Source organism: Bidens hawaiensis, unplaced genomic scaffold (assembly GCF_021521415.1).
Source record: "Bidens hawaiensis isolate Kalapana, Puna unplaced genomic scaffold, B.hawaiensis_p1.1 tig00025178_1, whole genome shotgun sequence".
Lineage (NCBI taxonomy): Eukaryota > Viridiplantae > Streptophyta > Magnoliopsida > Asterales > Asteraceae > Bidens > Bidens hawaiensis.
This window is the reverse complement of record NW_027494003.1, coordinates 144498-171500: the sequence shown is the minus strand read 5'-3', so window position 1 is coordinate 171500 and position 27003 is coordinate 144498. Positions and strand designations below refer to the sequence as shown.

At 38.6% G+C, this 27003-nt stretch overlaps 2 protein-coding genes across 2 annotated transcripts; both read left to right on the top strand.

Annotated features, from left to right (window-relative positions):
• The first annotated feature begins 1326 nt into the window (after positions 1 to 1326).
• Positions 1327 to 3112, top strand: LOC143570972 (dof zinc finger protein DOF1.4-like). The gene has a single exon (XM_077056489.1). It carries the CDS (start codon positions 1572 to 1574, stop codon positions 2532 to 2534), a length of 963 nt encoding a protein of 320 aa, XP_076912604.1. The 5' UTR covers positions 1327 to 1571; the 3' UTR covers positions 2535 to 3112.
• A 22400-nt stretch (positions 3113 to 25512) lies between these two features.
• Positions 25513 to 26376, top strand: LOC143570979 (uncharacterized). The gene has a single exon (XM_077056500.1). It carries the CDS (start codon positions 25513 to 25515, stop codon positions 26374 to 26376), a length of 864 nt encoding a protein of 287 aa, XP_076912615.1.
• The last annotated feature ends 627 nt before the right edge of the window (positions 26377 to 27003 follow it).

The following is a 27003-nucleotide window of genomic DNA, read 5'->3' as shown; positions in this document are numbered from 1 at the left end:
AATTTTCAGTGTCAAAAAAGGTATCTCCAAATTTGAAAAAAAGTGAAGTAATGAATGATAACACGTACAGTAGTGGTCCTTGTGGACGAGGTAATCTAGCTGGACCATTAATCATGTGGAATTGAAAAAATTACGCCTTAATCAACTGGGAATTAACTTAATAAAACTACTAGCTCTTTGTCATGCATGCATCCAAAATCTTAAAATAAAAAGATCTGTGTTACTAAATACTAACCAAGTCCTTTTTAGACTAGTCGTTATCCTTTCAATACGTACACTTATTAACATCATAACAAATTATGATTGTAAAAATCCCGATTATGCTCCAATTAATCGCTAATCTTCACTCCATCAGCCGATTAATGACTGCTACAATACTAAAACAAATCTTAAGATCGTACACACTTCTCTGAACAGTTCATTCGTATGTGTAAATAGTAATAGTAAGTATATAATATATAATTATATATCACAACTATTTGAATGTAAACACAATATTTTCTTATACTCATAAATGGTATACACTTCATAAATATGTACATGTAGTAAGAAAAATGCATGACAAGATTACTAACTTTCGTTACTTTTATGTGCAATGACTGTATCAGTTTTTAACATTTTGAAGTGTGAACATTTAATAAATTTTAACACACTACAATATGAACAGAACATCTGAAGTCAGGACGACGAGTAATTTGATTTTAGATAGATTACCAACATATCATCAAATGTTAAAGTGGCGACGGACTACCAACGTTGTTAGTGTCACAGCTGTTAAATGGTTAAGATATTTTTAATAAACTACAAAACAAATGACTTTCATCGATGATCAAATTCGTAGGTAAGTATCGGTCTTTCCTGGGTTAATTAGGGGCAGTTTTTAAAATCTAGCTATATTTAACGGATCGTGTCAATAATCGATCACGAACGGATTAAGTCTTGCATTCTTTCTTTCTATCGGTGATAATCATTTGCATGATAGTGAAAAAGGTGATAATAAGTTTATATACATAGAATGTAACTTTTTCAAAGCAATTTAAAGCTTGCAAGGATATAGAATTACACTTTATAGATGATTTTTAACTAGTTTTTGTAGCCACCTTTTATTAGTTTATTTTATCATTTGTTCCTAATATTGCCCATTCTCTTCAAACAGTCAAATTTGTTCATAACTAGAGCTAAAATATATTTGTATTTTACCCTCTTAAAAAATGTATATTTTGACAAAAAAAAAAAAAAAAAAAAAAAACCTAGACCAAAAGTTCTAGATATTTGTTGTATGTGTAAATATTTCCTTGAATCATTATTAGAAGAGAGTTTTTAATTCACCATGAGAGTTTTCAAGAATAGTCGACTAATACCCATGCGTACAACTCGTAACGAGTGGCCACAGTTCTCTCTGTCTCAATTATTAATAAGTCTTTAGACAACAAAACATGACCCATGTCTTTTGTTTTCTAGTTTTTGGAAGGAGTATCTATTTCCTTCTTTCTGTTTGTTTTTCATCTTCTCACAATTCCAAAAACAAAAACAACAAAACACAGCGTTAGATCGGTTACAAGAATGATTTGATGGCTTCTGGAGTTCATGTTATGGAGAAACCGATACAACTTCAGCAACATCAACAGCAACAGCAGCAGCAACAACAACAACAACAATCACACGAAGCACTAAAGTGCCCACGATGTGACTCGTCCAACACAAAATTTTGTTACTACAACAATTACAGTTTGTCGCAGCCGCGACATTTCTGTAAAGCTTGTAAACGGTATTGGACTAGAGGTGGCACCTTGAGGAATGTACCCGTGGGTGGTGGTTGCAGGAAGAATAAAAGAGTCAAGAGACCAATCACCACTAGTGTTCATGTTTCATCCACCCCATCACCCGTGGTTAACCGTCAATCAAACCCTAACCCTAGCCGTAATCTTGAGCAGAATCCGATCTCATCTTCCACAACTACAAATAATAATAACAACAATCATCATCATCTTAACCCATTGTTTTACGGGTTATTGCCTCAAAACCCTAATTATCCTAGATTTGATACTAGGGTATCTAGCGCAAACGAAATTCTTGTTCCTAGTTATGATCTTATTCAACCTCATATGATCAATGCATCTGGATTAGGGTTTTCATCTACGGGTGCAAGCGGTTCACTTGTGGCTAATCATGGTCACAATTCGAATTTAAACTTTTCAAGCTACAACCCATCCATGTATTGTGGTGGTTCAAGTTCTAGCTCCACTAGTGCTCCAACCATGGCTTCTCTCTTAGCTTCAAGCCATAATCAACAACAAAGATATATGGGGTTCGCAACCTACGATGGCTGCTCAATGGTTAAAGACCTTAAAATAGAAGACGCACAAAATAGGATGGAATGGAATACTAACAATTTTCATGACCAAAATAAGAATGATCAAACTGAAGGTGTTGTTTCTTCTGATCCAAATTCTCTTTTATGGGATGCGGAAGGGGGAGGTTGGCTTGATCCGACTAATAACATCATCGGTTCTTCGGTTTCTTCCTTGATCTAATCACAAAAAGCATCCTCACACAAAATTTTCTTCTGGCTCTAATCTTTTTTCACTTGATCAACTTGTTTTTTCTTTACTCAACTTTCGTTTGTTTTAGTTAGTTTAGCAACAATTCATGTCAAAACATCGATGGGAGGGGATCGGATCGGAGCTATCATGTCAGCTAGCAAACGTAGATTCAGTCCTTTTAATTTTACCGTGAACAAGGCTTAAATATAATATTAATTTTGCGCTGAGAGGAACTCGGATCCGCTTCGTCTCATCAACCCAAGTTCGATCATCAAGAATGCAAGAGCTAGCTTTAATCAAGAATTTGGGCTCAATTCTCCTGGTGTGTTCTACTTCTATCTTTTCTTGTATATACAAGTATTCATGCTTTTTATATTAGGGTTTGTGATGGATATTTTCCAATACTTTGGTTTTTTCTTTATGGATAGAGGGAAAGAATGGGGGTATATTGGTATAGAAGAGAGGGGATGTGTATAATTTTTAGTTTTACATTTTAAGTTAAGGTGTACTTTTGAATTTTATCTTGTTCATCATGTTATCGAACATTTGTGGCTTCTTGATAACAATGGTGTGTGTGGTATTATTAGGCCGATTTGCAACAGAAAACGCGGTTACAAATGCCCAGTTTCTAGTAGTATCTTCTGTCATCTATTTCATATTGGTAGTATTATCTACCGTACGTTAGGTACTTAGTATAAATGATATAAATGATGTACTTTTTTTCTCTCTCAAAACATCAAATATAGACTAGTGTTTGTGTGTGAAAGAGCCATCACTTAAATTTTTTCGTGATACATTAAATGATATGTGATGCTTGTGTATATAAGTTGTCAATTCAATGCGGACAATTTTTTTTTAACTAAAAGTAATTTCGGCTGACATATTTAATGTGTTTATATGAGTTAACCAGGAATCTTAATACCTTGGAACATGTCTCAGTTGAACTTTATTAGATTCTTTAAACTGTCTCTTGGAATGTGGAGCATGGTGCATTTCAGCTTTGGGTTTTGTGTTCCATGCAATAATTTGATAAAAACAATTTTGATATACAGTATAAAGCAAAGAAGCAATTTTGAGTAATGTTACTTTTTACGTTTCAGCTATGTCTTTTTTTTTTTTTTTTGAAAGGCCAACTAAGTAACGCCGGGTACTCAGTACGCGGTCCCCATTGGCTAAAGTTAGCCCGAGTCGGCCACTACTCCGGACAAACGGAGCCCCTAGCGGTCCGCCTGTTGAGGGATTCACCGGATAAACCCGACCCCCACGCCCGCCAAACGGCACGACAGCGAGGAGCCGGTAAAACCGGGTGAGATCAGGACGCGAACCCTGACAAGTCAGGGTCATCCCTCATATCTCCCATATAAGTTGGTGGTAGTGAGGTTTGATCCCCCCACCTCTCACTTGTAAAGTAAGTGCTCTACCATTGAGCCACAACCAACTTATAACGTTTCAGTTATGTCTAATGAGACGTTTGGTTTGTAGAATGTTTCATGAACCCAATCATGGTTATTAAAAACATTGAAAATTTTTAATATAAATGACAATTTAAGCAGGATTTAGGGTAAATGTCCCACAACAGAATAGAAGGTTCGTTATGTACTCATTTGTTTTTCTCTATATAATCAACACATGTGTGCTCTTTTTTAATATTTTATAACTAATAATTAAGAAGAAAACTCAAAAACCGGTTCTGGTTGGTTTTGTCCGGTTCACTTATAGCTTGCTAACCGAGCCAACCGAATTGATGACTCTCCGAATTAGACCGGCTTGATAATCAAACACACTGTAATTATGTACATAAATCCACATGAATTTAAAGGAAACCGTATTTTTTATCTATATGGTGATTAATGTCATTGTGGTCCAAATGAACTATCTTCCTCATGTGCAACCCAATGAACAATCTTTCTTAAAGTTGTTCTTGCACGTGACTCCATCCCACTCATGTCTGAAAACTTTAGCGAAAATGTTAAAGCTTTACAACCTATTTATTTAACTTAAGAATAAGCTTACATTTTTGATAAATCTAAACATTTGCTTATCTCCTAATTTATATTTTTTCATTCTCTTTTAATCACATCTAATTGGAAGGAAATAATTGTTTGATATTATTTTCCTTCTTTTATTTCCTTTCTTTTATTAATAATGTAACTTAGTTGCCAAGCTAGATTTTTAGTTTCTACCCTTAATTCTCAAACTTTTGATGTTCTTGCTAAACTGTATGGTGACCATCTTGTGAAAAGGCGTTAAGCAGTTGCTAGCTTCATCTGTATGTTTCAACTTGAAGAAACACTAATTGACCCCGGGCAGATTATGGATAATCTGGGGGTTAAATAGATGTTTCCCACGAGGGGTTATGTCCGGCAAAGATGGTTCTTCTGGTGACCTGCAAAACAGACACCGTGAGCTCGTCACTTAGAAGGGGGGGGGGGGTACCTCCTTGTGACCAACTTCCGGCGTGAGAATCAGACTAGATTGCTCTTGAATATAAGTGTATATTAAGAGATTGCTAGAAAAGATAAGATGTGATAAGGTAATGTAATGTGTCCATACCATTCCAAGGTGTTGGATTATTTATAGTCGAATGTAGGTTTCCAAGCAGGTACAGCAGGCTGAATAGTATTCCTGTTCTGCCAACTGTGGGCTACGTACGTGCCATGCTGGTGGTTGGTGGGTAGGCAGCGGCTGACAGTGACCAGGCCGGCTGTGTACTATTCCTGTTCCACCAACTGCAGGCTATGCACGTCCTCCGACAGGTTGGTGAGTAGGCAGCGGCTGATAGTGACATACAGTACAAGAGCGTGCTGCTCGTCATACTGTTGTTAGTGAGCTGTCGTATCTTTGGTCAGATATTTTGTCCATACCTCGTCAGGTACAGTACAAAAGATCCTCCAGTATCGTACGGACTGGCTCATTTGTGCGGGAGTGTTCCCGGCTTTGTGCGGGAGTGTTCCCGGCTTGCTCACTCCTTCTTCAGGTGACATTACTGAATTATTTAAGAGTTAAGTGCCTTGTGCATGTAGCCTTGCTGCGCGGGTAGCCTTCCCTGATGGCTAGTATCCGTTGCTGCGGGAACAGGCGGAGTACGTCGACCATTGGGAGGCTTTTCCTGCGGGAACAGCTTGCGTACTGCGCGTAAGGACGTCACGTCTCTGAGCATGGTGGGTCCTGCGGATCCAGTTGGTTTTCGCGCAGACGTCTCTTCAAGGTGAGTCTTGCGAGTTTAGCCTTTGCGCAGACGTCCCTGTTGAAGGTGAGTCTTGCGGGTTCAACTGCGCAGACGTCCCTCTTTGAGGTGAGTCTTGCGGGTCCAACTGGGCTCTGCTGGGACCTACCTCTTCAAGTCCCCCCAGTCCAATGTTCTTCTCATGAATTGTTAATAAGTGAGGTGAACTTTTGGACTTAAGCAAAGGGTTTTGAAAAGGGTTTAGTTTTAAGGTTTTCCATGGAAATTCTTCCCGCGGAAGTCCTAATGTCACGTGCAGAAATTCCCGACTTTTCTGCTTGATCTTTGGGTATGATGCGGGTAGGTCTGTAACCTCCTCGCAAGTCAGGAGCGTTGAGTTCCATTTGTATAGATTCTCCATGAGGTTTTGGTAGTCTTGAACATAGTGATCAATTATGTTAAAACAACCAATTCCATCTTGGAGCTTCAAACAATCTAGTTCTCGACGTTTCCGCTATGCGGGGATGTTATTCCCGTTTCCGCAAGCATGGCCCAGATGATCCTTCTTGGTTTCAATTCCCTGCGGAGTGCTAGGTATGTGAAGGGTTTCGCCTTGACACTGTACCCGCACTCGTCTTATAGTTACTTTACTTCCAAGGTATTCCTGGCTTCAATTCCCTGCGGGTGCTAAGTATGTGAAGGGTTTTGCCTTGACACTGTACCCGCACCCGTCTTATAGTTACTTGGTCGCCGAGGTATTCTTGGCTTCAATTCCCTGCAGGTGCTAAGTATGTGAAGGGTTTTGCCTTAACACTGTACTCGCACCTGTCTTATAGTTACTTGGTTGCCAAGGTAAGGGGTATAGTCCCGCTTACTTTTGAATCTTTTTGAATCTTTTTGAAATTCGAAGAGTTTGTGAAAGGATAAGAACAGTCCAAACTGTTGAAACGTCGTCCGACGGTTTCTTCCGACAGTGTCAGGACATGCAGGAAGTTATGACGACGTGACAGTATATGGTCATTCCAGACGCTTTTTCAGGCGCGTGGGCGCGAGTTTTCGGGCGCGTGGCCACGAAGTTTATGGCACGCGTCCTGTCAACAGCTGTTGCCAGCTTGCTTTTTCCACGTGTCATAGTTTCATTGCACCAGCGTTTTCCTCTCTCTTCCGTATTAAATTCATCGCATTCATTGCGATGAGTATATAAAGGGAGGAGAGGTTGCATCTCAACTCACAGTTTCACCTCTCTTCTTCTTCTAAACGATTTCCGGCGAATACTCTAACTTTTCTGTCGAGCATTCTCCTGAAATCGTTCTTGTTTACATCCCAAACATGTCTTCTCATGATCCTGAGGTTACTGTCGAGGAGTCCGATGTATACCTCGAGAATCCGTCGTCCACGTCGGACAAGGATGACAAAAGTACTGCTGGCGAGTGCCAGTGTGCTCTTCCGGTCGACCTTTATCAGTACGTCGTCAGGAAGTTCATGCTCGAGCCTTTCGAGCCTGAGTTTCCTGCACCTCATCAGACGGTGTACGATGCCCCCAAGGGCAAGATAGGGGTGTACGCTGCATTCTTCGTCTATGGGAATCTCAGGTTCCCATTGACGAAGTTTGTATACCGTGTTCTGGAGAGACACGGTGTGCATCTGACTGAGGTACACCAAATGGCGATCGCCAAGATTCGCCATTTCGAGTGGGTGTGTCTCATTCTGGGTGTGAGCCCCATGTTGACCGCCTGATGACCTTCTATTCCTGGAGGTGCATCCAGGGGTGGTATACCTTGGTCAATCGGATCAAGGGTTTGAAGATCTGTGCTACCGAGCGCAGTCTTCGATCTTGGAAGCGGGAGTTCTTCTATATCTCCGCTCGCGTCGTCCCCATAGCGATGACGTTCAAGAACGGGAGAGCTCTCCCGAACCTTCACGCCTCCAACTACCAGGAGGCGGAATGGTTCTCCAAGGTTTCCCGGATCCAGTCTCCGGTTTACCGCTTTGCGGAGTCCGGGATGGTGATGCTCGAGATGAGCCGGGTGTGGAAGGAGGCGTCACAGATTCCCATCGTTCTCGAATACGGTTTGAACTCTGTCTCTTACGGTATGCTTCATATTATCCGTTAATTTAGGGTTTTTGTTCTAACCGTTTTTTCTTTTTGTTTTCAGAGGGAAACGACTTGCAGTCTCTCCTGCAGCCGCGGGTGAGTGATGGTCCCGCTCGGATGGGTACTCGTGCTCTAGATGAGAACGAGTTGCCCATCCTTGAGCAAACGACGGATCGGTTCGTGGAGGTCTACCCGCCAGGCCACGAGATCCTGAGCGCCAGGCGGCCAAGTAAAGAACTTTTTGACCCTCGCCCTCTCAATGCTCAAACCTCTGCGGGAATTCCTCTAATTTTGTCATCTTCTGATGAGGAATCCGCAGATGGTCCTTTCTTGGCGAGGAAGAAGAAGGCTGCCGGCGGGAAGGGCAAGGCGAATGTTGCCTCCACTGCCGATCAGGGGAATCGGTCAGAGTCGGAGACCGAGAGTGAAGAGGTGGCGGGGAACCCTGGTGGTGATGAGACCACTGTTCCGGAGGTTGAGACAGCTGTCACTTCCGGGCAGCCTAGTACAACGACGGTGCCCGGCGTGAAGAGGCCGGCTCCATCGGGTTCGTCCCCGCCTATTCGCACCTTCAAGCTCAAGAGGACTCGTAAGTGTAAACTTTAACTTTAACTTCATATCTTTCCGCCATTATATTTAAATATGTTGTCTTCATGCAGGCGTGGATGCAACCGCATTCCAGGGTGGAGCGGGGAGGAGCACTTCTGGACCCATGACGGTAGGTTTGGTCAACCTACCCGAGGCGATGACCCAGGCGGCTGTGCCTGCTTCACGTGTTGGTTCAGTTGCTCACTCGGTTGAGGCAACTGTTCCAACTGTGACGTCGTCTCCGCCGGCTGTCAGTGCCATATTCACTGATTCCTTCACTTAGCCGGCGGTGAGTTTTTCTGCGGGCTCTTCCTCAGCGGCGACCACGGTTGTGAGTTCACCTCTATTGGTTCCTACGACGGCGGCTTCACCCGCGCCTCCGGCACCGGCGACCACCTCGCCCCCGGCCGGTTCAGCAGGTATGTTTGGGGTTGGGGCGTCTAGCCAATCTCTGCCTCCTTCCCATCTGCCTGACCTCTTGGATGGATATCCGTTAGGTTCGGGTGATGGGTTTGGCGGCTACAGGCCTGTCGTCGACCCTACAGGTGCGTAGGGTTATTTTGGCGTGTTATGTTTTTTTTTATCATCTTTTCCTAACTGCTTTTTGTTTTTGCAGTGTCGGATTCGAATGAGGTGTTTGTTCCGCGGTGGAACATCCGCCGGGGTACCACCCTTCGGACGGCTGTGGACTGCGTCGAGTGGGCGCGCCACGCCGCCCCCAGTGGTGCACTGGGAGAAGCTATGTCAAGCTACCAGGAGGGTAGGCTGACAAACGAGCTTCGAATTCTCCTTGCCCGGATGCAGCCGCGCGTCGAGCTGCTTTGTCGTGAAAACGACAAGTTAAAAGCAGCTCGTATCCAAGAAGTAGCTCAGGCGCGGGCTGTCTGGGAGGAGAACATCAAGGCCCTTGATGTTGAAGTTCATGCCCGTCTCGAGGCCTGTTCCAAGGCTGCCCAAGCTGTTAACGAACAGCTTCGGTTAGCTAAGGAAACCGCTCGGAACGCAACTGAGAGGGCCACCAGGGCTGAAGCTGTTGCTGAGCCTCTACGCACCGAGAATGAGGAGCTCAAAGCCAAATTAGAGAGGCTCCAGCAGGCTCATGATGCCTTGGCCATGGAAGACGCCAAGAAGCTTCAAGAAATCTTGGACCAGAGGGGTATGCTTGACCATACTGAGCGTAAGCTAAAGGGCGTTGAAGAGGCTGCTGCTAAGGAAGTGTTGCTTGCCAACCTTAACAAAAGTGAAGCCGAACGCGCCCGTAACCAAGCTCAAGCTGCCCTCCAGGAGGCTCTGGTTACCAAGGAATGGCTTCTACGAGAAGCGTTGTCGCAGGTAAGCTTAGCTTCATAATGTCTTCACGCTTTTCTTTATACTTAGAAAATGTTTTGATACTTGTATTTTTGTTTTGTAGGTTGTGCATCGGGTCTTCACGGACACATCATATGACGATGCCATGAGCGCAGCCCTCAACGCTTCTCATGAGGATGGGGAAAAGGCTGGCTTCCTGCTTGGTCTAGGGTTCGTTGAGAAGGGCACCCCCCTTCCAACTTCCCTTTATATGATGTGGATACTGAAGCTGCTTATGACCAAGCAGTGAACCAGTATGCTGCCTTCCCGCATCCAGTGGTGGAGAAGGTGAACGAAGTTGCTGCTGCTGATGATGGGTTAACCATTCTCAAGACCTTCCTTGAACCGCCACAGCCAACTGATGGTGCGGGTATAAGTGGGTTTGGAGGGAGTGGTCCTGAAGCTTGAACCTTTAGATCCCTTCCCACTGTTAGGATAGGTTTATGTTTTTGTATAGATTTACACTCTTGTAGGCGGGTAGATACCTGGCCATTCTTGTAATACTTGAATTTTTATGGAATGTAAATCTTTTGTGCGGGCAGGACCGTCACTCTTGCTTTATAAACGTTATACGACTTGCTCATGCATATTATAGTTTAATTTGGCACTTGTTTTGCCGCATAATCAATATATGATTTGCTTGTGCATACTTTAGTTTAACTTAGCAATTTCTTAAGTACTTTGAATAAGTTAACCTATCAACGTGGCAGATAATAGGTTAAAGTTTTGCTTCCTCTTTCGTGATTGTGCGGGTAAGACCGTCACTTGCACTTAGTAGGATGGCTAAACTTTACCTATATCTGACCTGCGTGGAGGTTTTCCTCATTTTTTCCTTGAAGATATTTTCTAAGTGTTCTGAATAAGTTAACCGTTCGACGCGCGGTTGTCAATAGGTTAAAGTTCAGTTTCCTCTATCATGATTTGTGCGGTTAGGCCCGGTACTTTCATTTAGTGGGATGACCGAACTTCACCTATGACTGACCTGCGTGAAGGTTTGCCGTTTTTTGTGTTTATGCGGGTTTTGCCGCCTTCCACACGCAACGATTTCTTCACATTTATGCGGTGAAAACCGGCATATCAGTGTTTTGAATAAATTAACCGTTCGATGCGCGGTTGTCAATAGGTTAGTTCGGTGTCCTCTATCATGATTTGTGCGGTTAGGACCGGCACTTTCATTTAGTAGGATGATCAAACTTTACCTATGATTGACCTGCGTGAAGGCTTTCCTTATATTTTCTTTAAAAATTTGTCGTTTTGTGTTTATGCGGGTTTTGCCGCCTTCCACATGCAACGACTTGTTTTCCCACTTATGTATGCGGTGAAGACCGGCATATCAGTGTGGAAAGTTCATTAAGTATAAATGTAAGACCATCAGCGTCAATGTGATAAGGAGAATCATTTCATTAGAAGTGGCTCTGGGCCTTTTCTTTTACAAGTTTGGAATTGATCTACATGCAGACTGTGTAATTGAGCTCCCTTCCATGTTCTTGGGAGAGTCATCGAGCCTTTCGAGCCGATATGCACTTGGTTCGGAATCTCGTTGTTTACGCAGTATGTAGTCTCCGACATTGAAGCTGCAGTTTTATTCGTGTTTTCCCCAACTGGGGTTCTACACGCATTAGCCTGCTCAGCGTTCATTACGCCACGAGGTGCGTGAGCGTCCCATCTCTGACAAATGCTTCGACGATGTCCATCAAGTCTACGCATTCCTCGGTGTTGTGGGCTCTTGTCCTGTGGAAGTCACAGAATTTGCTCTGATCAGCGTTGTGATGCTCTCGGATTATTGGAGCCTTTGGCCATGGGAGTCTCTCGGTGTCGAATATCTCGGTGACGCTTTTGGTGAGTGGCGTCCATCTGGAGTTCCGGTTTGACGACGGCATGTTATCCTTTCCGCCTAACCGAGGGTGCGAGCCGGATGAGGTGTCAAAGTTTACCCTTGACTGCCAAATGCCTAGCTTCCTCTTTTTGTTTAAACGGGCGGTAAGGACATTGTTTTCTCTTGTTTTCTGGGAGTAGAGGTTTGTGCTCTGGGGAAGATCTCTACCCAGTTGCTTTTCCGTTTCCGCGAAGCGTTTAGCTGCTGTCATGATGGCATCCCATGTGGATGGCATGCCATCTTTACCCGTTAAGGTGCGGATGAGCTCTGGGTCTTTTGTGCCCTGGATGAAAGCAGCGCGAACAAGATCTTCGCTAATATTACCCAGACTTAGCTTCTTTGAGTTGAAGCGAGTGATGAAGTCTAGCAAAGATTCATCTTCCTCTCGAATGCAATTGAGGATTGTCCATTGCTTTTCGGTATACTTTCTTTGTTGGCTGAAGTGTTGGCTAAACTTCTGTTGGAAGTCTGCCCAATCATAGATGTGGTGGACCGGTAGACGGTCAAACCACGCTCTAGCCGCTCCAACTAGCGTCATCTGGAACATATAACACCACGTGGGTTCCGTCCAATTGCTGACGGTTGCCCCCGCTATGAATCTGTTCAAATGATCGTCTGGGTCGGATATACCATCATAAGTGCCGATGATGGGCATCTGCTTGGCACTCTTCGGGGCGATTGCTTCCGCAATGTCCCTTGCAAACTTGGACGTTCCCGCATTTGCAACAGTTGGTCTAAAAGCTTTGGAGAAGTCACGTGGGTTTCTACCCGCGTTTTTTGGTTTGAAAGTTTCTCCCAAATTCCTTCTCGGTTGGAAGTCCGTGTCCTTACGCTTCCCTTTCGCCCTATGGCGAGGGTTTACGTCGGTGTCGGATTCCTCCGAATCATCGTCCAAGTACTCGCACTCATTGCTCATGTTGAGCTGTTGTCGAGTGCTTCCGAATTCGTCAGCCTGTTGGAGTGAACGTAAGCGTTCATCCAACTCAGCTTGGAATTCCCTTTGACGTTTTTCCGCCCACGCTTTAACTTGTTCAAGTGTTTGGCGGGGGGGCCTCGTCTGTTGTCTTTCCACCTGGGTATCAATGAATCCCAGGGGAGGATTGTTTACTGCACTTGCCCCGGCTCGGGTAACCGGGGTAGTGTTCGTAAAATTTACTGCACTTGCCCCGGCTTGGGTAACCGGGGTAGTGTTCGTAAAATGTGTGTATTCGCCGGTGTTTCCCCCAGTAGCTGGGGTTGTGGTTACCGGGGTTTCTTGGTTACTCCCTGGAGACCTGAGTAACGTTAACCATCTTTTCGGAGGTTTTGAAAAAACTGAGAATTAGTTCTAGCTTTTTCCCACGGATGGCACCAATGAAGAAACACTAATTGACCCCGGGCAGATTACGGATAATCTGAGGGTTAAATAGATGTTTCCCACGAGAAGTTATGTCCGGCAAAGATGGTTCTTCTGGTGACCTGCAAAACAGACACCGTGAGCTCGTCACTTAGAAGGGGGGGGGGGTACCTCCTTGTGACCAACCTCCGGCGTGAGAATCAGACTAGATTGCTCTTGAATATAAGTGTATATTAAGAGATTGCTAGAAAAGATAAGATGTGATAAGGTAATTTAATGTGTCCATACCATTCCAAGATGTTGGAGTATTTATAGCCGAAGGTAGGTTTCCAAGCAGGTACAGCCGGCTGAATAGTATTCCTGTTCTGCCAACTGTGGGCTACGCACGTGCCATGCTGGTGGTTGGTGGGTAGGCAGCGGATGATAGTGACCAGGCCGGCTGTGTACTATTCCTGTTCCACCAACTGCAGGCTATGCACGTCCTCCGACAGGTTGGTGAGTAGGCAGCGGCTGATAGTGACATACAGTACAAGAGCTTGCTGCTCGTCATACTGTTGTCAGTGAGCTGTCGTATCTTTGGTCAGATATTTTGTCCATATCTCGTCAGGTACAGTACAAAAGATCCTCCAGGATCGTACAGACTGGCTCATTTGTGCGGGAGTGTTCCCGACTTTGTGCGGGAGTGTTCTCGGCTTGCTCACTCCTTCTTCAGGTGACATTACTGAATTATTTAAGAGTTAAGTGCCTTGTGCGTGTAGCCTTGCTGCGCGGGTAGCCTTCCCTGATGGCTAGTATCCGTTGCTGCGGGAACAGGCGGAGTACGTCGACCATTGGGAGGCTTTTCCTGCGGGAACAGCTTGCGTACTGCGCGTAAGGACGTCACGTCTCTGAGCATGGTGGGTCCTGCGGATCCAGTTGGTTTCTGCGCAGACGTCTCTTCAAGGTGAGTCTTGCGAGTTTAGCCTTTGCGCAGACGTCCCTGTTGAAGGTGAGTCTTGCGGGTTCAACTGCGCAGACGTCCCTCTTTGAGGTGAGTCTTGCGGGTCCAACTGGGCTCTGCTGGGACCTACCTCTTCACAACTAAAAAGAAACCACACCACTCTACTAAAATCATCCACAATGGTCAAAAAATAGCTAGTACGTGACACATATGACGTTCGATACTTTCCCTAAATGTCACAGTGAATCAACTCAAAACAATCATAGCTCTTGGTAATACTATCTGGAAAATGAGGCCTAGTGTGTTTAGCCAATAAACAAAAATCACAAAAATTGTCTTCAAATTCTTTGATAATCTGATAATGGGCAAAAGATTGCAATAACAATCAGAAACATGCAAGACTCCTATAATGTTATAATATTGGTTCGTTCGGTAGGAAACAATCTCCTCCCTCCTCAACTACAACTGCATCACCATTATGAATAGTCACGAGTGTTTCATGATGACTTCCAACTTTTCCTCGGAGTAAAGAGGCTTCAAGGTTATATGCTCAGTGCAACCCAAGTTAATAGCCCAATCATCAATCGTCGTTCTTGGCCGTGTTTACTTGTCATATTAGCATCGGAAATATGTTTTCCTCTTCTGTGTGAACTTCCAAACAACCTCAAGTATTGTTGATACTAATATGTTGTCAGGCCTAATATTGGACATATAGTCTCTTTATTTTCTTGTAACTAGATTGAGATTTTGATAGAAGAAGATGGGAATCGATGATCGGTACTTCTAGAATGCCTTCGACAGAAAGCAAGTTGCTTTCCTTTTTCGGACATATCATCAACTTAAAATAATGAAACCGGCGACACTTATAGGGTTTATCCTGTAGTTATGTACAAACGAGTTGTTCTTTTCCGGTCAGGGCATCGACTTCAAGGAATGAAACAGACATCTAGGTTTTTGTTGGTTTTGGTAGTAGTATATAACATGTTTTGATACCGAGAAAATATTGAATAATTCATGTATATTGATTGATGGTTTTGAAAACACGATTACAAACTGCGTTACATTGATAAAGGAATCGAAATAAAAGAAGGAAAATAATATCAATTTTTTTCCCTTCCAATACATCTTTCCACTTAAACGGCCTGTGTTCATGAATTTGTAGTTGAACCTGGCTCAGCTCGAATCCAAACCTGAATAGTGTCGCATACATGAATCCGAACATGACATATGTATATGTCACAAATGCAAAATGTACAACTCGAAAACAAATGTTTATTTTTTTTAGATTTGCATATTATTTTTATTTATTTGAAAACAATTATACTTAAATTATAAATTTTAAAACTCTTTAATCTTTCACATAAGTTTAAAAATACCTAAATAGTTTAAAGTATTGCATAAGACTCATTTTATACATATAAAAAAACTTTAGTAAACATACAAGTTAATTGAGTCAACCCGTACGTGTCTAGATGACATGAACACAACCCGTTTGAACAAAATTATCCTTAGGTTCAACCCGGAAGAGACTCCAACCTCTTTTTAGACTAAACCTAAACGTGTATGTGTATATATATACTGATAGTCGCGTTTCTATATATTTAAACAAATTTTATAAATGTATTAATATTATATCATGATTTGTATACTATGCCTTGATAATTTTGGCATCACAATTTATACATGCATGCATGTTAGCACAGAAAATGGTTTACCTTTATGCGCATGCATGTTATGATGCTTTAGCTTTTCTGTGGAGCGTAATGAATATCAAACATATGTGCACCAAAGGTACAAGATCTTTTGTCATTAAAACAACTTTGTGCAGACCATATCATATTGAAATTGAAGAATGTTTGTGAAAATATTTGAATTTGAAATGCCATTGTTTTCTGTTCCAGTTACTAATACCCATCTTATATGTCACATCAAATTTTTTTTCCACTTCATTTTTTCTCATCTAAAACGATGAAAGCATGCATAATCTTTTTCATTCCACCCGTCTTTAAACCATTTTCAACTATTTAACTTAAATAAAAATATATTTATTTAAATACCAAAAACCAAAATTAAAATATGAAAAGTAATATAAAAACTATAAAAACCAACATTAAAAACCTACAAACTAATATTAAAAAAAAACCTAGGTTATTGACCCATGTACGACACGGGTAGAATATAGAAATTGTCAACTAAAGACATATTTAAGATGATAAAAGTTTGTTTCATATGTTTATTGGGAGAATTATTTGATATAATTACAATTCATATTCCTCGGTAAACAAAATACTTAAAACAAAAACTTACTAAAAAAGAATATTCATAAAACATTGTTTGGAAACATAATTTAAAACTTTAAAAATTACAAATTCACAAACTTCTAAATATTTTCTTATAAACCATATTTGTTGTCTTGTTTGTAAATTTACCTTACTTTTCCAAAATATGCATTTTAATACAATATCTACTCTTCACTATTGATAAAGCAACATATTATTGACCATAAGTAGAAAAGGGGCCTCTCATATATATTCCAACTCTTGCTAGAGATCTGCTTTGAGTCGTTACAATTATATCGCGCTAATCTATTGTGTCACCAATATCACCAACGATTAACGCTGCAACTTTAGAAATTTTTGGCAGGTTGTAAGTCCGTGCATCTTTTTGCCTTGTTCCAATAATGCACAACCGGATCGTTTTTAAAACAATCGCTTACCATATGGTATCCTTGAACTAAAAGATTTTGAGAATCCAACATTATCTTTAAGTAATTCTTTATTTCTTTATCTAACATTTCCGAACTTGATTCTAACTCGTTACGTAAGAAAATGATTTTGTGTTAAAAATAATAGATTGTTCATAAAAAATATTGAAAATAATAAATGATGTTTTAAATATCCACCTTGAGTCGTGACAATTATGATATACAATACGTACATTCAGTTATTTCATATAATAATCTTTATTTATGATTTTTTAATAAGTTTTTGATATATTTATCCACTATTAATTCAAAGTGTCAAACCAAAATTTGGTGTGATTTATTATAGAGATAAAAATTCTTACCGATATTATTATATTACATTTTGTGTGCATAAAAATGATATTTTCGAAAAAAAATATTGTCACGAATTTAAAATATAATTTTACAAAGACTAAGATTTTGTTGTAAAAAAATTATCTTAAAATAAAAAGAGAAATGTTCAACACGGGTTAGAAAATCAAAGAACCGTTTACCACACAAGTGGAAAATATATATTATGTTATACACTATAATGAGTTGTAAAAAGTTGTATTTCTAAAAAAAATATAATTATATATGAATTATAAGGTATTTATAGGAATAAAATTACAAGTTCAATCATCTTTATAACTTAAACCATGAACCAAAAAAATACATTAAGAATAACATGTAAAATCTATTTAATTCATATGTTACATGCCCAAAAACTTTGTAACATTAAGAAAAACGTTCAAAAATATATGCTTTAGTAGGTTATGGGTTAGTGACCCGTGTACTACACAGGAGAAAATTATATAAAAAATGTCAATTATAGATATATGCTAATATATTGAAATATATTGTGAATTTTTTTACTTATATGAACTAAATAATTTTATATAAATGTTATGTTTTTGAAATGTATCTAAAAATGGAATGTGTAGTAAGTCATTGCTAATAATTATAATATTTCATTTATTGAACTACTCACTAAACTTTCTTTGAAAATGATCAAATAAGTATGCAAACATTGTTATGATCCTTAAACTCTTTTTGTTTTAGCCTATCACATTTAAATACAATCACAAAAATAATATAAAGAAAGTCAATTGAATGTTTAAGAATCCACTTGGTGACATCGTTACCATAAAAAGAAAAAAATCAACCACAAAGTAAAAAATAAAATTAGAAATAAAAAAATATATATGTCAAAATTTGAGAAATCTTAAAATCACTTAATGATTTGATTAATTTTAATTTTTTGAAAGTATTAAAATCCTGTAACAATAATATTATATAAGACGTTTATGAACGTATTAAAAGATAAGTATTCAAATATTGATATTGATATAATAAAGGAAATCATTATTGTAAGTCAAATCAAATATTAAATGTTACCATAATTATATTAATTATACATCTATATACCCATAAATAAATATATAATTATGGTAATACTTTGAATAATTGACTGAAAGTTTAAAAGCTGCAATATAACTTGTTGATCATTCAAAAAAATAATTACAATATAATAAAAATCTATAATACCTAAACAAAATATGAATAATAACGCGATAGTAACCCAGTCACCAACTTCACATATTAACTCACAAATCTGTTACCTATACAACTTGAGAAATCTTGACTAAATAATTTAGATATAATTAGAATATTTATAATCAAAATGGTTATTTAGAAATACTCCCAAAAATTTATAACAATTGATAGAAGTTTCAAGATAAGATTCACACGTGTTAACAGCCAAAATAAAAGTTGATCATATAAAAATGATTTAATTTACATGAATTGTGTAACCTACATAAATACATAAATAATCGTAACTTAATATCCATTGTTGTACAAAAAGAAAACCAGTTTTCCATCAAATACTCCTTCCAGGCAATTAGCTATTTTATAAGTTGGGTCGCTATAACCTGAAATGATTAATATTAAATTAATGTTACATAATATACTATTCCGGCTAAATTAAAAATAAATACATATATTTTGGTCTAGTTAGAATTGCCAATGGTGGATAGATACAATTAGGGAAATTTTAATCACAACCTAAATAAACCATTCATTGTATGAAAGATAGAGTAGTTATAGAAACTTCAACATGTAATTTGAATCTTGAAGTTTGATGTAAAACCTAAACAGATTATAGGAAAATCATATTAGAATTAAAAACAATACAAACAACAAAGTGCAAAGAAAATGAAATGACAATGACAATAGTGAATAATACATAAGAATCGACCATTTGTAGAATAAATACATTACCGGAAAATATGGAAAAGAAAGTCGGCAAAAATGGCTAAACTGCAAGAGAGAGAGAGAGAGAGAGGGAGAAAGATATAAAATCATTTCTATGGACCAGTCATCTTCTGGTTTATTGTTGTCCTTCAAACGTTATAGTCTGAGTATACGAACCTTCAGTACACAATCGTTGTTCGAAACATCCAAACCGTTGAACATGGTAATGTTTGATGCTTTCATATTGTTGTGTAACAAATAAAAAATTCAAGCAAAGATTCAAGATTCATTAATTAACTTTTAGATGAGTTAAAAAATATATATATCCGTATGAAAGAAGATGAAAAACGTTGACAATGATACAAATATGAATAGAAGAGTAAGTAAGTGAGAAGTGTATGAATCTCTTTATTCTGGTTATAGTGTATATATATATATATATAAACAGTATTTGTTAGAAAGTTTGAATTGTTAAAAAAAAGGAAAGGTCTAAATACAGTTAATTTAGGGAATACAATCAGGGATTTCAAAAAATGTAATTGGTATTGATATAAACTTATTCTGCTACTAATAAATATAGTAAAATTAAAGAATATATTAGGGATTTGTATAATAACTGATTAATAAATATAGTAAATTTGCAGAATGTAATTAGGGATTTATTTTTAACAAAATCATAATAACTCATAAGTCATAAATGATATAAATTCAATTATATTATAATTAATGTTTACAAAATTAGACATTAAGTTGACTACGAATTCAAATTGATATAAATTCAATTATATTATAATTAATGTTTACAAAAGTAGACATTAAGGTGCTGTTTGTTTTTTCAGAGGTAAAATGTCTGCAGTTTGCGGACAACATCTGCAGACATCTGTAGCAGAAGAGGTTGACCAAACCTCAGCAGTCTGCAAAAATAAGACTGTTTGTTTTTTAACGTCTGTAGACTGCTAAAATATAATAGAAATTTTTAAATAAGCTAAAATTTGAATAAAAGAGTCCTTTAACACCGAAATTTAAAATATAAACATCCATTAACATAAACATAAACATCCATTTCTTGTGTTCGGGGGGGGGGGGGGGGGGGAGGGGGGAAACACGCCTGTGTGGATCTTACAGGAGTGTCTCCTCTTGTTGGCCTCAGGGACCGTGGGTTTGTTGTGGGTCAGGCTGCGTCATCGGGCAAAGTTGCTAAACACGAAAAAGCTTGTTTAGATAATCACATGTCTTTCTACCATCTGCCTTTGATACACTTGGTTTTCTGCCCCAGAGGCTGTGAAATTTTTGAGTAGGGTTCAGCGCGTTGTACTCGGAACCTCTTCAGCTTCTAGGTCCCAAAGCTTCGTTTTTAGCAGAATTGGTTTTGCTATTCAAAAGGGGGTTGCGGCGCAGCTTGTTGCCCGTTTGCCTGCCACTTTATTGAAATCGTTTTATAGTAAATTAATAAATCTTTATTGGACCAAAAAAAATAATGTCATCGAAGCATACAATGTCAACGTAAACCAAACAATCACTCAACATAAACCAAACAATTATTCAACATAAACCAAATAAACCAAAAGCATACAATGTCAACATATCAAAAAAAGAAAACACCCCAAAAAAACAAATTCTTCACTACTTGAATACTCATAAACTTGTACATGTCATATTGATAAACCCTTTTAACACTTCGGGAGCATTTGACAATTCCATCCATACCTCTCTCAATTCCAACACTCCGAATATATGAAAAGTTGCTATAAACAGAGGATATGTCGGGTCTAACCCAACCAAGTTTAACTTCTCATTGCATTCACGAACGGTTGACTCATCTTTGCCTTTAACCAAATATTGTAAGGCCTTTTGCATAACAAATGTTAAATCATATCTAGAAATAATTTCTTAGAGACGTCCAAACCAAACTCTAAAACCCGAAGTTTTGTGTTTCCAATGGAAATGGTGCCCTCCTCTCCCATTTTTATGATCAACTAACAAGAAACAACAATTCTATTAAAGCAACAATTCATCGAACCTAAACTATCTACAAACTTTATTCAACAACAAACTAATAACAATATTCAACAAAACTAAACTTTCTACAAACTAATAACAATCTAACAAAACTAACAAAAACCTTTAACAATTAACAAAAAACTACAAACTTAACAAGAAACTAATAGCAATGTTCATCAAACCTAAACTATCTACAAACTAATAACAATCTAACAATCTAACAAAACTAACAAAAACCTTTAACAATTAACAAAAAACTACAAACTTTATTCAACAAAAAACTAATAACAATATTCAACAAACCTAAACTTTCTACAAACTAATAACAATCTAACAAAATTAATAAAAAACTTCAACAATTAACAACAATTAAAACTTTAGCAATGTAACATAATCTAACAAAGTTAACAAAAAAACTAACAAAATCTAACAATCTAAAACTTTAACAATCTAACATAATCTAACAAAGTTAACAAAAGACTAACAAAATCTTTCAATCTAAAACATTAATAATCTAACAAAATCACTTATGAAATTCAAACAAAAAGTAATAGATAGTAACATGAGAGGGAAAGAGAGAAGTAAACCTGTTGGAGAGAAAAATTGGCGGCGGATCTGTGGTGGAGAGAGAGAAGCCACGGATCTGTGGTGGAGAGAGAAAGAGAGAGAGAGAGAGAGAGAGATGCGACGGCAGTGGAGGGTGGCCGACGGTGGAGGGTGGAGGTGGAGGAGGCGGGTGAAGGAGTGGAGGGTGGAACTAGGGTTTGAGAGGAGAAGGAGTTGTTGTCTGATGAAAAAATAAGAAAAAGAGGAGAAGATGTGGGAAGTGGTTTGAACAATGCTTCTAGGAGAAGAGGACGCGCAAACGTTTTTTAATGAAACGTCTTCGGAAAAACAAACACACTGCAGAGCCCAACATCTGCGCGTCCTCTTCTCAGTGCAGACAAAAGAGGTTCAGAAGTGCTTTTGAGGAAAAACAAACAACACCTAAGTTGACTACGAATTCAAATTTCGATTTTGAAAAGTTTTTAGGTATTATTAATGATATGAATCAATAAAAATCAAAATACTATAATTGTAATTTGGATCTATTACACGTTAAAAATTTAACAAATACCATAATTGAAAATTGAAATCAATGACACATTAATAATTAAAAGTTTACATTTAACATATAATATAATTGAAATCTGGAATGAATTATACATTAACTATTAACCATAGGAAACATAGGAATTATCAATTAAAAATATCAATTAACATTAACAATTAAGATTAAGAATTAAACATGCTATCCTAACAATATAAAATACTAACCTAGGATAATTAAACATACTATCCTAACAATATAAAATACTAACCAGAAAAAACATCGATTGACGGTAAAACAACCATCGAATTGAAGATCTGATTAACAATCGACATGGATCTACTCATCGATTGACGGAAATCGTTTCCGGGATGTAATTGAGTATTCCGTTTATCGTCGATTGCCCTTATTTAGACGAACGACGGTGTCAAATGAATATGTCGGATCTAATCAAATCATTGTCCGATTGACATAAAATAATAGCCGACTGTATGGAGGCTTTTGTTGATTAGGTAAGGTTGAGTATGAAGAAAGGGTGTAATGAAGTTGAAAGAATTGAAACTTGGAAACCGGTATTATTATTGACTTAAATGAATACATTAATTATTTTAATTATTAGGAATAGAATTTATTTTTGATTTATTTAAATGGTAAGAAAAATAGAGAAGTGCAAGATAATTTTGAAAGGAAAGGTAATCTTCCAATAGAAAAGGGGCATGTGGAGGCAAACTAATTTGTTTTAATAGTATAGTAGGATATAAAAAGATTCATTAATTGATACAAGAAAAATTAAAGTAAAATATATTTTAAAATATGTATCATCAATAAGATGGTCAAGTGGATGATGAGTTTTATTACGAACCATATTTAATCCGTCTGAAGACGTGTAGGGTTCGGATTGGTTAAATGACGATTACCCTGGAGTAATCAATGAGCGTTTTATTGGAAGTTTGTGAAGTTTTTTTGTTTTTGTTTTTTCTTTTAAAAATATTTGTGAAGGTTTCTATTTTTTTTCCTTTGAAAAAATAAGTGTGCTTTAAAAGATATTTTCTTTGAAAAAAATAATGTGTACTGCTTTTAAAGATATTTATGTTCTTATTAATGTGTTGGTGGGGAAGTTTGTGAAGTTATTATTATTATTATTATTATTATTATTATTATTATTTTATTTTTTTAATGTTTGAAATAGAATTTAAGAGATTGTAATTTTTTCATTAATCTCTTTCCTTCTCATAATAAGATTACAATCTCTTATAATAAAATAACGGTCCCAACAATAAATACTATACAAATGGAAATAATATATGTTACAAATAAGTCTATTACACCCCCGTTGTCGTAGCTGGGTGAGAGTGGATGTTGAGACTGGAGCGAAAGTCTTCAAATAATGCACATGAAAGACCTTTAGTAAAAATGTCAGCAATCTGGTACGAAGAAGAAACATGTAGAATACGCACCAGGCCTCGTTGTACCTGCTCACGAACGAAGTGTATGTCAAGCTCGATGTGTATCGCTCGTTAATGTTGTATGGGATTACCGAATAGGTAAATGGCATTGACATTATCGCAATATACTAACGTAGCCCGAGATAAAGGACGCTGAATCTCCAATAAAAGATTTCGAAGCCAACATATTTCAACCACTACAATTGCTACACCCCAATATTCAGCTTTTGCACAGGAAATAATCGGTTGGCGTTTAGAGGACACAATAGCCAGAGGTGGAACATTGGGTATCCGGAAAACCACCTAGTCAGCATCGGTGTAAGCCAGAAGAGAAGGATTGACCGACTTATCAAGTGTTAGACCGAGATGTAATGTCCCTTTAACATACTGAATGACACACTTTAGAGCATTCCAGTGTGTGGTTATCGGCGCATGCATATGCATACAAATTTGTTGTACGGCGTAGCTGATACATGGACGAGTAAAAGTGAGGTATGGAAGGATTCCGACCATGATTAAATATAGTGTCGGTCGTAAAGGATGCACCCAAAGTGACATTCATCTTACCATTCGTGTCAACCGGGGTGGCAACGGGTTTTCAAGTCTACATGCCAGCCCGTTTGATGATATCACTAGCATATGAGCTTTGCGAAAGAAACATGTTATCACTTGTCCGTGTAACCAAAATCCCAAGAAAAAAACTAAGGTGGTGTAGGCCCCTTGTTCGGATCTAACAACACAACACTAGTCTACTTGGATCAACCTCTACACTAGCTAGCGGAAATCACTAGTGAGGACCGAGATCTCGGATCTTGTTTTGTTAATGTTATTTCCGTGAGGGAAGGGAGAAGAGAGAGTTTAGAGAGTTTTAACTATGGATAAGATAAGCAAATTGATAAAAAAGTTATTTGTGTATGAGATACACACACTATTTATACTGAGTGTGATCATGCACCATTCTATTCATTATTTACGGCCGAATAGGCTCCAAACTACATGGTCTTGGGCCCAAACATACAAAGAAACATAAACCGACTAGCTAACTTAATTAAACGTTTAAGCGTAAACAAATACAAAAGAATAAAACACAAAATGGTCCTAACAGATGGCCGAGATATTTCATGGCAAACCAGCTGCTAATCTATCTATTAAACATATGCGAAGAGTATCCGAAGAGGTCGCCCGAAGAATGTCACCGACATATAAAAGTAGATTAGTGGTTTTAGACCCGCAGCTTAAAATGGACAGAGAGTTATCACACTCACTTTTTTTGAAAACCTAGAGTCAATACATAGTCTGTAAATCATTGATACCAAGCTCGTGGTGCTTGCTTTAGCCTGTATAGTGATTTCTGAAGACGACACACATGATTTTGATAGACCGAGTTACGAAACCCCATCAGTTGATACATGCATACCGTTTAATTTAGTTTCCAATATAATGATAAAAAGTAATTCAAACTCGATATGGACTGGGTCATGGGCTGAAGACTGAGTTGGATTGCACATGTTTAATATTTGAATTTTTTTAATAAAAGCCGTTTTCTAACGTTTAGTTGTTGGCCGGTTCTTCCGCATGTTATCAGGTGTTTGTTATTTTCCAATTAGGGTTTCTTCTTTACGTTGTTTTGTTTTTGCCTATATAAGGTAGTTTATTATTATTATTATATGTACAATTCAATCAATAACATATCAAATCTTCAGCCTTTTGAGTTCTTAGTCATAACCAATCTTATTCAATCCAAGTCTCAAAACCATCAGCGGTATCAGAGCTTGGCTCAATACCTACTTGCAATCACCTACCTTTCACAATCCCCATGTCCGATCAAACAAGTACGTTACCCACTGCTCTAACCCCGATTCCTATGTTCAAGGGAGAGGGGCATGAGCACTGGAATATTAGGATTAAAACCATCCTGATGTCTAGAGACATATTGGACCTAGTGGAGGCTGGCGTTGATAGCAGTGAAAATGACCAGAACCGACTAAGAATGGCTAGAAGAAGAGATGCACATGCCGTGGCCATTATTCAGCAGGGTGTGCATGATCAATTATTCTCCTGAATTGCGGCCGCTAAATCCGCGAAGGAGTGTTGGGAGATCCTTCAAATGGAGTTTCAAGGAGATACTCAAGTGAAAGCAGTAAAGTTGCAAGGGTTACGACGGGACTTTGAAAATCTCGTTATGAAAGAAACTGAACTCGTGGGTGAATATTTCTCACGAGTGATGACTATAGTGAGTCAAAAACGAGCCTATGGTGAAGTGGTGGCTGATCAAACTATTGTGGAGAAAATTCCGCGCAGTCTTTCTCCTAAATTTGACTATGTCGTTCCGTCTATTGAGGTATCCCTTGATCTATCAACGCTCTCCCCTATTAAACTAATAGGCTCACTACAGTCACAAGAGGAACGAATCAACAGTCGTAGTACTCCCGAAAAAGGAGAGAAATCTGATGAGCCTGCACTCCATGTTTTTCAAGAAAATAATCAGCAGGCTCGAATAGACAACTCTGGTGTGTCGAGAGATCGTGAAGGCGGCCCGTTTCGTGGGCGTGGCCATGGTCGTGTTTTTGACATATCCAAAATACCCCAATGCCTTCATTGCAATAAGAATGGTCACATGAAGAAAGATTGTTGGTTTAATGAGGAACCACATGCTAATGTTGCTGTTGAAGAAAACGAGAATGGTGACAAAAATGAAGAACACCTGTTTATGGCTATCATTAGCCAAACCGAAGATGCTTGCTTATTCATTACTCATACCAAATCAACTGGTGACACTCATAACTTATGGTTTATTGATTCGGGATGCTCAAATCACATGACAGGCTCAAGAACTTCGTTCACGCAACTTGATGAGTCATTCAAGTTGGAAGTTCAACTAGGAGATAAAAAGAAACTGGCCATCGAAGGAAAAGGAACGGTTCGAATTGATACCGGGAAAGGTGGTTATAAGCTCCTAAATGATGTTTAATATGCTCCTCGGCTGGAGTATAACTTACTGAGTGTCGGCCAGTTGATGAAGAAGGGGTATTCTCTCCACTTTGACCAAGGCTTTAATGAAAATTTCGGTTTCCAACAATAGCATGTTTATATTAGATGCTACTAAGCTGAGGTCAGTGAACATGAGAATATTCCACTTACCCTTACAAGGTTATGGCATCTAAGGTATGGTCACCTTAACTATGTCAGTTTAAGATCTTTACATGACAAGGCTATGGTGATCGGCCTCCCAACCATCAACCAAACCACTGTGTGTGAAGGGTGTATTATGGGAAAACAAACCAAGCTTCCGTTTGATTCGAAAACGACTGGAGCTAATACATGCAGATCTGTGTGGTCCTATGCAAACTCCCAGTCTCGGTCACAGCTTGTACTACTTATTATTTATTGACGATTTAACCCGAATGTGCTGGGTATATTATCTTGCTAATAAATCAGATGCTTTTGATAAGTTTAAAGTGTTCAGGAACATGATCGAAAATCAATCTGAACGCAGCATTAAAGTACTTAGAACCGACAGGGGTGGGGAATTCTGTTCACATGAATTCAACACCTATTGTGAAGAACATGGGATAGCAAGGGAACTTACTGTCCCTCA